The sequence below is a fragment of the Monocercomonoides exilis genome, assembly GCF_001643675.1.
Source record: "Monocercomonoides exilis strain PA203 chromosome Unknown scaffold7-2047599, whole genome shotgun sequence".
NCBI classification, from domain to species: Eukaryota; Preaxostyla; order Oxymonadida; family Polymastigidae; genus Monocercomonoides; species Monocercomonoides exilis.
The window spans coordinates 421607-439083 of NW_027150552.1; the positions used below are offsets into that span (position 1 = coordinate 421607).

At 41.1% G+C, this 17477-nt stretch overlaps 2 protein-coding genes across 2 annotated transcripts; one reads left to right on the plus strand and one right to left on the minus strand.

Annotated features, from left to right (window-relative positions):
* Positions 1-865: 865 nt before the first annotated feature.
* Positions 866-7424, plus strand: MONOS_716 (putative Calmodulin-binding family protein). Its single transcript, XM_067877466.1, has 7 exons — positions 866-963; positions 1050-1101; positions 1146-1303; positions 1363-1484; positions 1582-1705; positions 1817-2113; positions 2255-7424. The coding sequence occupies exons 1-7, from the start codon at positions 882-884 to the stop codon at positions 6538-6540; spliced, it is 5121 nt and encodes a 1706-aa protein (XP_067733290.1). The 5' UTR covers positions 866-881; the 3' UTR covers positions 6541-7424.
* A 215-nt stretch (positions 7425-7639) lies between these two features.
* On the minus strand, positions 7640-15580 carry MONOS_715 (uncharacterized protein; the record flags this gene model as incomplete). The annotated part of the gene is made up of 2 exons (XM_067877456.1): positions 7640-14767; positions 14840-15580. The coding sequence occupies 2 exons, from the start codon at positions 15578-15580 to the stop codon at positions 7640-7642; spliced, it is 7869 nt and encodes a 2622-aa protein (XP_067733291.1).
* Between the last annotated feature and the right edge of the window lie 1897 nt (positions 15581-17477).

Consider the following 17477-nt stretch of genomic DNA (forward strand, 5'->3'; position numbering starts at 1 on the left):
TGAATTGGGCAATCTTGGCATAAAGGCTTATTTCCAACTAAATGACATTGCAAGCACTGAGAAGAAAAAACATATAGATTATTTAAACAAGAAGAGCATAGTTCAGGGGAGTACTTTTTCACAGTTTGTTTCAAAAAATATATTTGGTATTTTTCTGGATAAAAAGGGAATTGCAACTGTTGCAATCGAAAAATGCGATCATAATAAGTAATTAAATTGTTCTTATTCTGCTTTCGATGACTTTTGCATTCAGCAAGAAGACATTCAGCAAAAAACGAAATCTCTATTCTTCGAAAAGGACTGACAGCAATCCATGATATTTGCGAAATTTTTTTAATAGAAAATCCGTGGCAGCTAAAATAATATCCAATTGAAAAAAATACTGCAAATAAAATCGCAATCTTTATAAAGATATCCATTTTTAGGATTTTTCAATCTACGGCAAAGTTACAGCAAATATGTTTTGTACAAATAAAAGCAGCTTTCGAAAGAAGGTAAATGAGAGAAATGTATTATATTAACTATCCTCCGTTGGCAAAAATACTAAAAAATTCAACAATCAGTCACATCAAATTCACCATTATATATTTATTTTTGGAGTTAACAATTAAAAAGATAACCAATTTCATTATAACATATTTATTCTTATCTTATGATATATTTCATCAATTGAATGAGGGTTATCTTAACAATTCAAAGACAGTATTTTGTTTATTCTTTCTGTTTTTATTTTTTCAAATGATTGATTAATAAAAAAGAATAATCGAAAAAGAAAAAAAGAAGAATGATTGCTATAATACGGTGCTTTATTTTTATTTGCTACAATCAATTTTGTTAAATATCTTCCATAATCATCACCCATATTTACATATCATTTCGTCATGTTGCTGTTCCTAATCCTTTCAAGCCATTTAATTTATAGTTTAAATGTGCCTATAAATTTGAGAGGAGTATATCCAGACGGTATTTTGAAAATTTAAAGTTATTTATTTTAAGTTTCGATATTTCTTGCAATTATATCCTATTTATAATATTTCTTTGTGTGATAGATTATAAATTGTATAATGGAACAACATTTACATGTAAAGATAAATCAAAAACGTATGAAATTTATTTTATCGTACATATTAACTTGCTTTTCTCAGAATACCAATTTCTTCGGTGAATGACGAAATTTGTGATTGCCCTGATGGATCTGATGAGCCAGGAACATCAGCCTGCCATAACTCAAGATTTTGGTGTTTGAACTCAGGAGGAAGAGGGTTCTTCCTGCCATCTTTTAAAGTTAATGATGGAATTTGCGGTGTGGTAATTGATCCTTTTGTTGCGTTTCCATAAATTTTAAATGCCTATTATCTGCAGATTGCTGCGATGGATCAGATGAAATGGACGAAAATGGAGAAACAAATTGCATCAATACTTGTCGTGAATCTTCAGCAAATCCGTATATTTTTTTGGATAGACAGAAAAAAGCAATGGCAAAGGTATCTTGAGGATTAAATTAAGAGCTTACCAATTCATTGTGACGTGTATTTAATATTTTTTCTTCGCTTAAAAATTGTTTTATCACATTTTCTTTAGGGAAAAGAACTGAGAAAAGCAGAAATTGAGGCAGCAAAATACATACGAGAGGATTTAAAAAATGAAACAATTGATCTCCAAAAGGATGTTTCCGAACTTGACTCAAATTTGAAGGAGATGGAAGGCTTGCCGTTCTTTGTGTTTTGATGAAGAATAATTTTTGTTGTTGTACTTTAATAATGTTGAACTTTTTTCGAATATTTTTCGATCAAATAATCTGCTGATTAAAATACAGAAAAGGAAACAGATTGGCTGGACGTTAAAAATGAAGTCGTGTTCGAAGTGAAGGACGACCACAGGCGCCGACAGCAGGAAGTAAAGATGATGGTTGCTAAGCAGCACATGATCCCCCTTTTCTCTGCAGAAGAGTGGGGAATGGAAAGAATATTCCGCGACTGGCTGGAAAAGGACAAAGTTGGGACACTCAGAAACAACAGCGCAGGAGACAACGGAATGAGCTCGTTTTTTGGCTTCGATGCATCTTCATTGAAGACAGCAAAGCCTGTCTCCAAACAAGAAATGAAAATGCAAGGTTCGTAATCATTAGGATTCTCTATTCTGATTTGGTTTTTTGTCTGCTATTTTATGAACAAATACTTTTTCTGATGTATTATTATTATTATTATTATTTAACCATCGCATTCTTTACCATTCATATTCCATTTCCCGTCAGAGTCAAACGAGGAATCACTTTATGCAGCAGACTATGGCCGTGATCCTTTCCTTTCTCTGATACAAATAGTCAACCAAACTGCTGTTCAGATTCTGAAAGACGAGAAACAGGCCACACAAGCACCGCCTGCTGCTATCCGCACGTCACCTTTCTCTTTCCCTTCATCTTCTTCAATGTCATCATCATCATCACCATCTCATTCATCTGGCTACACTTCACAATCTTATTCTCCATCTTCCTCTTCCTCTTCTTCCTCCTCCGGAGACACTTCTATTTCTCCGACGCTGCCCCGCCCACATCCCCCTCTTCTGACGCAGATGAGTGGCAAGAACCACACCTCTGCCGACTGCCGCTTTGAAGTTGGAGGAGACGTGGAAGGCACACTTGGCTTTGAGTGGATTGAAGGCGAGCGAATTGGGAGAAGGTTTGAAGATGCATTTATCACTGCAGTTAGCGAGTGGGAAAGGCACTGGGGAGAAGATGAGGAAGAAGAGGAGGAAGAGGAAGAGGATTTTGAGGAGGAGGAAGATAAAATGAAGAAAGAAGGAGAAGAAGTGGAAGTGGAAGAAGTGGAAATGGAGCAAACAGAAAGCGGATGGAAGAAGACAGAAAAGGGAAAAGAAAAAGCGAAGGAGAAGAAGAAAGAGAAGAAAAACAAGAAAAACAAGAAGAAGCTGACGATGGCTGACAAAGACGATCGCTGGGAAGACGAAAGAAAAGAAAGAGTGCATCGCTTCATAAGAAGAGAGCAGAGGAGGTCAAAATACATTCGCTTTCTCTCAAAAAAGACTGAGGCACACCTGCCCCAGCTGAAGAGGAAAGAGGAAGAAGAAATGGAAGCAGCAAAGAAGAAGGAGAGGCTGGAGGAGAAGAAGAAGAAAATGGAAGGAATTGAAAGCGGGGCGGATGAGGATGAAGAAGATAAAAAAGAGGAAGAAGAAGAAGAAGAAGAAGAAGATGCAAACAATGAAAGCGAAGGAGATTTTGACTCCGAAAACAACAAAACGGGGACTGCCTCTCTTTCCAGCTACGGTGCAGAGTTTGATCTTCTTCTGCAGCACACCATTCTCCACCCGCCATCCACAGACACCTCCACAACACAGCTGTTCGTACCATTCTACAAGCGCTTCTACGTCGCTGACATTCTTCCTGGCTTCGATGCACAGCGGGTGTGGAGAGAGGTGCGTGTGCAGATGATTCTTGACGGAGCACACGGAGGAAGCATGGCAGTTGTGGAGGAGGCAGCAAAGGCAGCAGAAGGGCTGGCTGGTTTGGGAGAGAACGGGACAGAGCAGCTGGCAGGGTATTGGAAGGACGGGAAATGGATTGACACGGGAGGAAGTGGGTGGCGGCCTGTTGGAGTGCAGGACGGGGTGAATCTGAACAGCGCGCTCGACGGAGAAGGCGAAGGGTCGAAGGAGTACGAGCACAGATGGAGCGGGATGAAGGATCTGAGTGCGTCGAGCAGGTACCAAGAGACCCAAGCAGCGCAGGAGATGGCAGCACAGCGCGATCTGCGCGTGAGAAAACCGTCGAAGAAGCGCTACTTCGACAACAAGGGCGGCTCAGCTGATCCACGCATTTCTGCTCCTTTGCCTGCATCGCCTGTATTCTTCGAGCCGCGTAACGAGGTCGTGCGGAACTATCGGGATGTGGAGAGGAAGCTGCGGGAAACAGCAAAGAAGATCTTATTGGAGAGCAACGAGACGAAGAAGGCACAGTTAGAGAAGAAGCTGGAGCAGCTGAAGAGGAAAGAAATGGAAGGGCGTGCGCTAATCGCGATCGAGAAGGAGCGGATCTTCGGGAAGGAGCCGAGTGGAGATGGGAAAGATGGGGAGGGAGATCCAGAGCATATGCACCATCACCCAGGAAAAGGAGGAGATGATGAGGAGAACAAGCTGACGTATCCACTCGCACAGCCAGAGGAGGAGAAGCCATGGATGAAGGAGAAGCCGCCGGAGCATCTGAAGAAGCTTGGTGCGCGTGATATGAACACAATGAAGGAGAACTACGAGCAGCGGAAGCTTCAGAGGCAGAGGGAGAAAGAGGAGAGGGAAGGGAAGATTGAGCGAGTGCCTCTGGACAAGCTGGATCGCGAAGACGAGCAGCCGGAGTGGGACATGACAATGGCACATCGCAATCTGACTGGCAGGTATGTGCCATTGAAGCGGCCAGAGACTGATAAAGAGAGACTGCTGCTGATGTACGAGACGCACCCACTGCTGATGGAAGGAAAGAAGAAGAACGGGAAGACAAAGCGGATTGACTACAACTTGCTGCTTCCTCCAGCTGAAGACGATGGCAGCGGGAAAAACGAAGACAAGAAGAGCTTGGCAGAGAGGGAGCGCATCATCAATACACAGGCGCTTCAGGAGTATGCAGCACGCGATGTGGAGATTGAGCTGTTTGAGCGGATGGAGCGGAGGGTGGGAAGAAAATACGTGCCACTCTGGTCGTCCCCGTACAACCAGCAGATCCGCCTGACAGAAGAGGAGAAAGTGCAGAAGTACAAGCGGCTGGCGCAGATTGCAGGGATTCTTGCAATGGACTATGGTCCAGACTCCTGCTTCCTGCCAATCAGAGACGATGTGTTTGAGGCGAAGGAGAAAGACGGCGTGTTCGAGTTTGACTCTCTGAGAAAGATTGTCAAAAAGGGGAAGGCAAACGAGTGGTGGAGGTATCGCTTTGCCTCAGCAGCAACGAACGAAGGATGGGGAGGAAGAAAGAAGGGAGGAAGAGGAGAAAAGAAAGACATTCTTACACAGGCACGAAGGGCTATGCGGAAACATGAGTTCTCGAAAAGCGGGCTGAAGAGGAGGGAGATTAGCGAATGGGATGATGAGGTGTTGGGAGATCAAGGGCAGTGGATGGACGATTACATGGGCATTGAGCTAAGGACACCGATTGAATATGAGGAGACACGGCAGCAGAGGAGAGAGAGAGAGGAAAGAGAGAGGAGGGCAAGAGACGAGGCAGAGAGGGAAGAGAGAGAGAAGAGAGAAAAGGAGAAGAGAGAGAAAGAAGAGAGAGAGCAGAGAGCACGTGCAGCTCGTATAACTCGGATGAAAGAGGTGGCGATGGGCATTAAGAAAGACGATTGGAAGAAGACAAAGGGAGCACGGATGGATTCGAATATAGACTCATCAGCTACGGCTGATTGGATGAATGGGACGGAGTTTAATGCAAGCGAATGGAACATCACAGGAATCATCAAAAATGGGAGCATACCACAGCAGGACGGGGACAATGTCTCACAAACAGAGGCAAACGATGAATCTCAGAACAAAGAAGAGCAGCAGCCTCAAAATTCAACAACAACATCATCAAATGAAAACACATTTGAGAATGAAACAACAGACTCTTCACCTGGTGACTACGACTTCTACAAAGTGGTTACTGTTCACTTTGTGTGTGGACTATATCCCCAGCTGTTTCGCATCAGAGAAAGAAGCGAGGATGAGTGGGAAGCCATCTTCGAGACTCCTTGCATGTGCGAGGATGGGCACATGAAACGGATGGAGGAGCAGAAAGTGGAGCGGGATCTGATTGACGAAGAGGAGAAGCGGATTGCAGAAGAGATTGAGTATGCGCTGGAGGAGGAATGGAGGAAAGCATCAGAGGCAGAACAGGAAGAAAAAGAGAGTAGGATGACAAAGTTGGAGAAGGAGGAAGAGGAGGAACGCCAAAGAGAGTTGGAAAGGCTGAAGAGGGAAAGGGAAATGAAGAAAGAGCAGGAAAGGATGATTAGAGCAAGCGAAAAAGCTGCCGCAAAGCAGAGAAAGAAAGAGGCTGCACAGGCAAAGAAAGAAAAAGAGCGTTTGGAGAAAGAAAGGCAGAAACAGAAAGAAAAAGATGCAGCAGAAGGCAAAACTACTGCGGATGATGGACCTTCTCAGGTGGAACGAGAGAAGCGAATTCGGCAACTCGAGTTTGAGGCGATGGAAAGAGAACGAGCAAGGGAAAGGAGGAAATACATGGGAGACTTACCAGAGCACGAACGATGGAATGCAGATGGCAGCGAAAAGGCACCAAAGACATCTAAAGAGCTGATAAAGTCAGAGATTGAGAGGAGGTTCCCAGAATTGTCTGGGGCAGAGAAAGAGAGGAGGAGGAAAGAGAAAGAGAGGGAAGAGGAGGAAAAAAGGAAGAGAGGATGGGATCCAGAAGGAGAAGAAGAGATGAAAGCAAAGAAAGCAAAAAGAGAGGCAAAGTTGAAGCGTCTGGAAGAAATGAAGGCAAAGGCACAGAAAGAGACAGAAAAGGCAGATGAAAAGAACGAGCTTTAGAGGTTCGAAGATTTCATCTTTGCGTTCTCTTCAATAGATTCAATCTCTTTCTTTTTAAATTTTTCATTTTATTTGCTCGTTCTCATTATTTGATTAGCATTTATCTTTTATGTTTTATGACTTTCCAATTTTATCATTTCTTCTTCGCACATTGCGTTTTTATTCGTCTTCTTATTTTAGTATGTTTTCAAGTACTCTTCTTCACTTTGTTGCATCAATTCAACATCTAATCGCAAGTGTGACCTTGTTAAAGGTAAAACTTAACTCGCGTGAATTAAATTTTTATTTATCAATTGCACATTCTTTGTCCTCAACAAAAAAGGTTTATTTTTATCCAAAGATGGTCAAAAAATGCAAACAAAAGGTTTATCTTGCTTATTCATTCTCAAGACTCTCATCAATAATAAAACAATTCATTGTTGAAAACTTTTTGTTCGTTTGAAACTTCAGGAGAAATGGAGAAATATTTTCTAAATAATCTTCTTCTTGAAAAACACAATCTCAATAATACGTTTATTTGTACTGACGCTTTGTTAATTTCCTTTTTCTCGATATTAAAAAGTGAGAACACTATTTTTGTTATTTTTTTGACTTTTCCAAGAATTTTTCACTTGAATTTTAACGAAAAATAATTGAGAACTTAACATTTTGAATTAGTCTCAGAAATTATTACTCAAAATATTCAGTTTTTTAACTGATTAGAATTCAGAACATTATTTCAAAACTCTTATATTTATTGTTTTTCTCTCAAGTCTAATCATTATTCGTTTCAATTCAAATATATACTTTTTTTATTTTCAAGAAATACATTTCGAACTCTATTTTTAGTTTCCAATCTCAATGAATTACACATAATTCGAAATCACAACGCGAGCAATAATTTGAAAGAAATCCAATAATTCGCTTCACATCCTCAAAAAAATAATTAAATAAACATGAGATTGCATCAAAAAGCCAATTGAAATCGTAGCAAGCACGCCACAAACAGAAAACAACAAATGATGCATTTTTCATGAAAAAACACTCATTTCATTTTCAGAATAACGAAAAAACAAATCACCCCCATAATTCTTTTCATTTCTCAACCATCTCTTCTTCTTCATTTGTTCATGCTTTCAATCAGCTTTCTTGCCTCTGCTGACACACTCGACTCCTCTTCCTCTGATATCTCGTTGTATCCAATCGCATCGGACATCGTCACCATCACTGTGCCAGGGGGAAAGTGCTGGATGAACTCTCTCTTCAGCACATTCAGCTCCACACGCTCGCACCCTCTCTCCGACACGCAGCTCTTCACAACTGCCTCAAATGTGTTCCCTGAAACCCCCTTCATGTCTGGCCTCTCCCCATTCACAATCTTCTGCCCTGCCACCACTGCCTCATATTCTCCAAACGGGATCTGCAGAGTCAGGCACTCCCACAGCATCATCCCAATCGAGAATGAAACCGACTCCTTTGTTGCTCCCATCTTCTTGTTCATCTGCAGCTCTGGTGCCTTCCACCTCAAACACTCCTTCCTGTTGTCATCCTCATCCTCAAACGCAGATGAAGGTGGTGGTGAACCTCGACCATTCCTGTTGGCAGATGAGAAATCAGAGGAAGATGTGATGATGGTGGAGGCGGAGGAGATGGATGAGGAATCTGAATCATCATCTGAAGAGAAGTCGGAATGCTTGGCAATGCAGATGATCATGTGCTCTGAGAACAACACAATGTGAGGACTCAGATTGGCAAGGGAGGTCAGCTCGTCTTCTTCATTCTCAAGTGAGTGGAGTGCCCCATTCGCCACCCAGAACAACACCTGAGCAGCTGTGTGTTCTCTCTCCTTCAGAGTGCCAATCGCCATCTCCTTCTTCTCATTTCTTCCATGAAGCAGCATGAACAGCGAATCTCGCAGATCCACAATCAGCTTTTCAAACACCGATGAACAGGCAATTGCATCCACCAGATTCGACATCGATGAGGTGGTTGGACACAAACTCTCCGATCGAACAAATGTTGAATCTGAATCAGTTGTTGAAGTGGAAGAAATTGATGGGGAAGGTGTTCTCTTTCTCGTATCCTCCTCGACCTCCTTCTCATCAACCTTTTCCAGTGCCCATTCGGGAATTTTGTCTGAGTCTCTGCCCAATATATATTCAGTCGATCCACTCTCACTCAACAAATGCTCTGATGACTCGGAATGCCCCAAGCTATTCTCATACACCCTCTTCTTTATCCTCTCTTCATTCTTCTTCTCTGCCTCTCTTTCTGCTCTCCTCCACTGCTCCTCTGGTGAAATCTCCATCGTCACCAATTCAAATGCCTTTGGATCCTTCTTCACTGTGTCATTCACAATCTCTTCCAATTCCCTTGTTCTTCTCTTTTGCTTTCTCCATCGAACAACAAACAGAATAAATCCAATGAGAACAATCAAAAACAAAACAGTCAAAGTAACAACTATAACTGGCCATATCGATTTTTCTTTCTTTCCTCCTTCAGCAATCCTTTCATCTCCTTTTGATTCTGAAACACTCTTGTTTTTCAGAATGAATGATTCAGTTGCGGATGGAAAATCAGCACTCCCAAGCAGAATGCACACTCTCACTTCTGCTCCCCTTGCCGCTCCTTCAATTGTTTCCACAGGAACAGACCCATGAACCTCTTCTTCTGAAATGAAGTCTGTGTCATCAAACAAATGCTTCTCAACCACCTCTTCATCTCCTTCTGCCGCAACTGTTTCGAATGAGAGATTGCAAGGGAGGAGAAGTGATCCTCTGAACACAAGATTCGCCTTCTCCCCTGACTTTTCAGACGACACACTCTCCACCTTCGGGATGAAAAAGGGAGATGCCCTTTCTCCTGCAATCCCTTCCAATGAGCATCCTCCATCCAATATCCAAAGTGAGGAATTATCTTTCACTCCATCACCCCCCTTCAAACTCACAACATTCATTTGTGAAGAGCCTTCACACAGGATGTTCCTTCTTGCTGAAGGATAATTCTGAATTGATGGATTGTTTCCCTCAAATTTTCCTTCAGATATCTCAACACATCCACCAAACAATGAAATCCCTCCTTTCTTCGAGTTGCAGATTGTGGTGTCTTTCATTGTCATATTGCTTGACTTCACATCCACAACCGATCCATTCCAACCACACAATGGATTATGCTCTTTGTCATTTTCTTCTTCATCTCCTCCAAAAGCATTTTTCTTCTGATGGTTAATTGGCTCATCTGTTGTTTTGCCATCAAACAAACAGGAAACAACAGACACATCTGAACTGTCTGAAACAGACAACTGGCCTCCTTTGTCAGCTGAAAGCAGACAATAAGAAAATGAACAATTTATCAAATTCACATTTGATTTGTCTCTCTCAATTCTCACAACACTTTTGTTGTTATTGTTGTTCTCACTTGATGAAATATTCTCAAAAACTGCTGCAGATATTCTGAGATTTCCTTCACCTTCATCATTATTTCTTCCATTTCCATTCATATTCAGCTCTTCTTTGTTCGTTGAGATCAGACAGCCATTGTTCAATGAGATGTTGGAACAGTTCATTTTTTCAATCGAGACAGTTGCACTCAGCCCAATTGCCACAACATCAGCTGTCGATGTGAGAGAATCCAGAGTCATTTGGGAAAGCACAATTTCTGATTCATCTGAAAACAAAAGCAAGGGTTTTGCAAAAGACAGCCAGCTGAATGATGTCTCACTCATCTTCAGAACTCCTCCCCAAACAGACACCACATGTGAATCCAGCTCCAACGAGGCATTGGCTGCTGTGAATGTGCACTGAGACACTTCCAACGATCCATATGATTCAGCGAATACTGCTGAGTGTGCTGCCTCAAACGAAGAGGCAAATGATATCAGGCAGTTGCGAACTGTGCAATCCTCCTCAAACAGAACCACACTCTGGGCACTTCCTGTGTGTGGAATGGTTGCACTCAGCTGGATTGTTGCCTGCTGCTTTGTTGAAGGCAGGATGGACAGCCCATGCACAGTTGTCTCTGTGAGGAAGGTAGATGAGGTGTTGATGAAAATGATGTTAACAAGTCCTGGCTGGATGTGGTGAACAGCAGATGAGATGCTCTGGCAGGGGTTTGTTGGCAATCCACACTGGCGAGTGTCTGCCGAATCGAGACACACAAAGATCTGGGGTGCATACAAGAAGGTGATCAAGGGGATCAAATCCACATCCTGCTCGTCAGCATCACTCGCACAGATGGACTTGTTCGATTGGAGCGACTCCTGGGTGAAGTCGAGGGCAAAGAGTGTTTCGTTGATCTGCTGCTCGATCGACTGGCAGTTGATGAATATATCCTTCCCCACCAGTGCATCATTCATTGTGAATCGGATCTCTGAAATCTTCAGCGGGAGAAAAGATGGGCCATCTGTTGCTGGTGTTGGTGAAGGTGCTGGTGATGAGGGATCCACACAATCAAACATCATTCCTCCTCCTCTCCCAACCACAGTCGAGCACCTGCAGAGTGTGAATGAGCATTGCCTCACCTCCACCGATGATTCCTCGATCTTCACACACATCATCAGTGCCCCTCCCCTTTCACTCGCCTCGCACACACACCGGCTGAATGTGCACTTCTCAACAACACTCTCCACAGCATCGAACACTCCGAGGCAAAGAATGGTTGCACTGTCACCAGAGCATGTGTTGTTGGCAAATGAGGATGACTGGATTTGGAGTGAGCAACAAGGCTTGTCTGGCACTTCGTTGTGAGCAGATGAATTCACAGGCAGATGAGATGGTGTTCTTTCGAATGACACAAGAGAGCACGAAGATGTCGAGATATTCGAGACTGTCATGTTGGAAAGGGTGATTGACTGAGAAGGAAGTGAAACAAGGAGAAATGGGTGAGTGGTTGAGAACGAGGACAGTGAACAGTTATCAATCAACAAGCTTCCCTCTGAAACACTCAACAAAGTGAATGAAACAGATTCACTTGAACTTTGAGGGGTGAAAGAGCAGTGCTTCATTTGGAGAAGCGATGAGGAAGTTGAGGATCTGATGAATGTTCTGTGGTGAGCAAATGCTGTTGGGATGTGGAAGGAGAGAACCTCAAATGAAAGATGGATGGTAGAATGGATCATCCATTCTTCACTTCCAACAGGATCATCACCCACACCAATCCCTGACTCATTGTCTTTCCCAATGAATTTCATTGAGATTTGTTCTGATTCAACAGAAGATGAAAGGGAAAGGGATGAGGTGAGTGAGGAAATGTGAGACACTGAGATGGACTGTTCATCTTCATCATCATCAGAAGAAGAACTTCCAGGGAGTGGGGTGAATTTGAGGGAGATGAGATGGGAGATAGATCTGCATGGAGCAACAGCATATCCACATCCACTGAAGTCTCCTCCTTCCTCCCCATCGACAAACCCACTCCTGCTGAAGTTGCTCCACAGATACACCACAAGCGGAATCACAAACCCAACCCCTGTGCTGCTTCTCTCCCACCCACACAGCTCATCCATCGATGACTTTTCCTTCTCACTCATCTCCCAGCTGAAATGCGCGGAATCCACAACCTCATCCAGAGAGCTTCCATTCACAAACACATTCTTCCCTTTCCAGGCACAGCACCCCACAAACCTCATATCCAGGAGAACAAATTGAGTTGCTTCATCCTCCAATGACAGAAAAATTCCTCCTCCCAAACCATCCTCTTCTCCTTCTTCTCTTTTTCCTGCACAGCACCCTTCAAACTTCGATGATCCATTCACAATCATTTCATCATTGCCTCTCAGACACACATGCAACCCTCCCCCTTTTGCTCTGCTTCCCTTTGCCCAACATCCATTCAATGTGCAGTTGTCAATTGTCAGTTGTTTCTTTTCTGACTCATGGGCACTTGACTCATCCACAGCACAAACACAAACATAAGCTCCATCTCCATTCTCTTTTGTGATTCCCTCAAAAACACACTCAACACAATTCACAGCAAAACTGCTCCCCTTCCCTTCAATGAACGAATGTGATGAAAACACCATTTCTCCTTTTGTCTCAAACATTTCCATCTTCAACTCCCCTCCAACCACACTCGCAAAGCAGAATCCAATCACACTCCCTGACTCAGATATTGAATTCATTGATGAACAGTTCGAAAGAGTGAGAGAGGAAGTTGAAGTGGAGAGTGTGATGAAAGAGTGGGCATCTGAGAGAGAAGAAGGAAGGGAGAAGCAGACGTTGTATATTGAGCACTCTGTGGAAACACTCACCAGCCATTGGTTGGAGAGCTCTGTTTGTGGTGCATGCACATCAACAACCATTCCCTTTTCCTCACATGAGATGTTCCAAACTGGTCCATCCATAATCATCTCCTCGTCCAGCTCATATCCCTCTCCAACAACAATCTGCCTTTGTGATGAACCAAATCTGAGCTGAGCTGCATGAATTATTGTCTGACATGGGAAATTGCCGAATCCACAAAAATTCGAATCAAAAACCCAGTTTCCTTCAGTTCCTCCAACATGGGCTGGTGATTGGAATGACTCCAAAAATACATTCAATGGAAACATTCCCATCTCACTCAGACTTCTATCAAAACCCATCAACTCTTCATATCCCAGCTCATTCAGTGAAACACAAATCTTCTCCAAATTGATTGTCTCACCATTCATGTTGCTCCCATTCACAAAGATATCTCTCCCTCCCTCTCCTGCCTCACAACCCACAAAACTCACTGATGAAATCACAAAGTCTGCTGCCCTATCCCCCAGCCAAAGATACAATCCTCCTCCACACTTGCTGCATGAACACGAGTTGAGTGTGGTTGGAAACGAGGAAGATCCCATTCTGAAGGTGCATGTGGATGATGTCATGTCAATCCTGATCCCTCCTCCACTCCCACTCGAACACTCACAGTTCTCGATTGTCGTGTTCCACAGACAAAATGACTCTCCCTCACTGATTGTCTTTGGCATCACTGCTCCATCCCCTTCTGTTTTTGTCACATGTGAAAAGTTGGAATTTGCAACAAAGGATTCATCACTGTTTGGAAGAGAAGAAGATGAAGACAACAACAACGAGGCAGAAGAAGTTTCTTGAAAGAGACTGGCCTTGGACAATACATTCTCGACAATGCAGTCAGTCATTCGAAAGTTGGCAAAATTCACCTCAAACAAACTGTTCAAATATTCTTTTGAGGGGAGGCCTTCCTGATTCAATGGTGTGCTGATGACAAGCTCTTGAAGAAATAACTGAGAATTTGAGGAGCTCAGTCGGAACAGTCTTGAACTTTCATGTGAGTCAAACACAATGCTCAAAGATGATAGTTTGCATATCCCATCATCCACACTCAGAAACACTTTGTCTGCTCCAACACGAACTGGACTCAGTTGAGTCAGATCCTTTCCTCTTCCTTGAATAGAAATTCTCTTCCCAAACACAACATATCCATTTGATTCGACCATTTCATAAGTTCCCTCTATAAGCATGATTCTGCATCTGCTCTTTGTTAATTCATTTTCAAGTGTGAATTTCAATGAGCTGCAGCCATCCTCAGCTGTCAGCCCACAGAGCGCATTGTTGTTTCCTCCATCTGGAATGACATATCTCACAAGAAATCCATTTGGCAGCCAACCATCTTTAGTTCCTTGTGAGGAGCTCACACATCTGCTCTCTCCAGCTGTTAAGGAATAACATTCAACAAATGGACTTTCTTTTATCTTTTCATCAAGATCGTTCAAATAAACATCTGATGCCTGCGAGGCAGAATTATTGAAAAAGAAGCAATAGAAACAAAACTTTGAATTCATTTCAAGTGGGCTGACATATATAAAAATACCTCCTCCATGTGAAGTATTCGCAGAACAATTCTGAAAGACACATTCGCTCATGATGAAGAATGATTGAATAAACTTTTCAACACAAAGGCCACCTCCATAGTCACTTTCGGCCGTTTCATTTGCGCAAGTGATATTGAACAAAAGAATTGGCGATCCATTTTCGAGAGTATTCAAATTACAATCCGTTAATATGGAAGTGCCGGTGTAACCAAAATATATTGCACCTCCGTACCACGTGGTATATCCATTCTTTGCGATTGTGTGAGCAATGTCGTAGCACTGAGATTTATCAACAAAGATTGCTCCTCCATGAGAACCTATTTCATTATTATTTCTTTTTCCAAAGCAATTATCAAAAGAGCAATTTGCAATTCGTGAACTGAGCGAATCAACAACGCAAATTCCTCCTCCCCATCTGCTGCAGGAACAATTCTGAACTCAAATAGAAAAATTTTTTAGAGAAAAAACAAACAATTTAAACAAAACTTCAAAAATGAATCAAACCATGAATATGCAGCTCTGAACACTCAGCGTTGATGAAGGGCCATTGAATAAAATGGCTCCTCCACTTGTGTGAAATCCAATATCTGTTGCCGAATAATCAGTCACATGCTGATTGGCAAATTCGGTGTTTTCAAAGCTCCAATCCTCTTTGAGTTCCACTCTTGAACTTGAATTCATGGTTCTGGCACAATGCATCACACTTGTGTTGAAAACATTTAATGCATGATTGTTATTTCCTATTCCTCCATAAAACACATTTTCAACACCAAGAAATTCACATCCAGAAATGATGAATGCTCCATTTCCTTTTTGAAGCTCTGATGTTTCTGAACAAAATTGATCCTTCTTTTGAGTGGAAGAAATGTTCGAGAAGACACATTTGGCAATGTTCAAAGAAGATGAAGATGAGGACTCAATAATTGGAGCCTTTTCAAACACCAAATCAGAAAATGTTGAGGATGACAACATGATTGTTTCAAAATCATCCCCAATCCATTTCTTTTTCGCTGAATGCTCAGAGACCAATAATTGTGGAATATGATTACTTTGGTGCTTTGTGTTCAATGACATGTTGTTGAAGAGTGCTCTTCCATGAGCAATTTTGAACAGACCACTTGCTTTCTCATTGTTGCACAATATCTCACTCCCAAGAACAATCACATTGGATAAAGTTCCATCAACAACATTTGTTCCTCCTCTTGTTTGGAACTGCAACTTTGAGAACGTTATGGATGTGTTCATCAATGAAAATGAAGTTTTCAAACAAGAAAACTCCAATATTCCTTCTTCTCGAAAATGAGTGAATCGATCTTCACTGAAGCCATTTTGTGAGTAATTCGATTTTGGATAGATTAATGAATGTTCTTCGTTTTTGGATAATCCGAAAAAAGATGATTCTTTATTTGTATTTTTCAAAGAATTGTCTTCAAACGCATTGATATTCAAGTGAAAACTCAGAACTGAAACAAGATAAATGATAAATATCATTCAGGAAGGAATTTTATTTTCTCTATTCTTTTTTCCATAAATATGGGTGCCAATGATCTTCACGATATTGAAAATGGTTTGTTCAATGATTGACAATTGATGTTTTCGACACATTTTCCACTTATAGACAACAACAAAAAATGTTGACTTTGAAATATTGATTCGAATATTATTTCGATTCAGTTAAAAACGAATTTCATTAGAATTATTTGTTTTGATTTCTGTTTCAATGATTTCAAGCATGAATCAAAATGTCTTTTCTCAAGTGTTTATTTGCGCGCTTCCTTTCAATGATATTCAAATCTCTTTGATCTTGTTGAGTTATTCATTATTCCAAATACTTCTATTATAATTGCCAAGAAATACAAAAAGCAAATATTTCACATGTTATTCAGTTTGGATTCCAAAATTTTATGATCCACTTCAAACATTTGTGCGATAAACTTAACAATGCTGATTAAATGAATGAAATCTTTGAAAGAAAAGAAGATGAAAAATGAAAACGATATCTTTCAAATCGATGAGGAAATAATTATCGCAATTTTTCTGGTAATAATCGAATAATTCCTTTGATAATTCATTTGTCATTTTTTTTTCGTTCAATTGTTAGGGATAAAATGATATTTTTAACTTTTTTGAAGCGGAATTAGAAGAGGACAATTGCTAAAGCTGAATGTGATGAGGTTTGGATAGTTTTGAGTTTGCACTCCCAAATAGTGATATTAGTGTGTGAATGGTTGAATGGTGATTGAATATTGATTTTTTGGTTTGCAATTTTTGAATATCTGAAGACTTATGGTCTTTGTGAATATTTTTCTGAATGGATCAAAGGAAGAGATGTACTAAAAGAATAAAATTATAAATCTTTGCGACTTCAACAAAGCAGAGAAGGAAGACTGATGATTTTTGATTGCTTTGCAGAATGCAAACATCAAACAATGGTTGGATCTGTGAAATTTTTTTGAGGAAGCATTTCCAATTTTGAGCAAAGCCCATTTAAATTAATAATTTTCCATTGAGATCCTTTTTTTCAAAAAGTCAGAAATCAACGCATTTGAAAGTGGGAAATCTGTTGAACTTAATGGCTGGAGAATGTTACACAAAGCAGTTGAAAAAGGAAGTGATTAATGAGAGTGTTTGATGATCAAAGTTATATAAAACAAAAATAATCATTCTCTATCGAGTGAAACATTGCAAAGATTAAAACATAAAATTTTCTGGTTGTGATTGGTTTTTTGCTTATTTTTGTCGGAAATTATATATTCTGTACCTTGAAAGACAGAGTGAATATTCAGATCTGACGAAGAAGAAAAGCAGAAAGGAATGAGAAAGAGGTTTGATGAAAATCAGGTATGATGAAGATTCCTTGCATTGAAATTTGAAGAAGAATAGCTTTTGGAGGAAAGATGATTTGAGAGAATGAAGGGAAGTGAAAGAAGAAGAGATGGAATGAAAAAGGTATTGGAGCATATTTCTTATTTTTCGTTGATGAAAGAGGATGATTGAGCTAACCTCGTGATGGATAAGGAGAAATTGTTTGCAAGAAAAAGAAACAAAAATGGAAAGCTAGAATTTCATGAATTTATCAGTTGATAATAATTGACACACATTTTCACAATCTTAAACAATTAATCATCTCATTCAATTCATT

Excerpts from the sequence above, each read along its gene's own strand:
- MONOS_716 (XM_067877466.1), top strand. The coding sequence starts at position 882 with ATGTTGCTGTTCCTAATCCTTTCAAGCCATTTAATTTATAGTTTAAAT. Across the intron at positions 1,706-1,816 it reads AAATTTGAAGGAGATGGAAG|AAAAGGAAACAGATTGGCTG; the intron begins GCTTGCCGTTCT and ends ATTAAAATACAG. Across the intron at positions 2,114-2,254 it reads ACAAGAAATGAAAATGCAAG|AGTCAAACGAGGAATCACTT; the intron begins GTTCGTAATCAT and ends ATTTCCCGTCAG.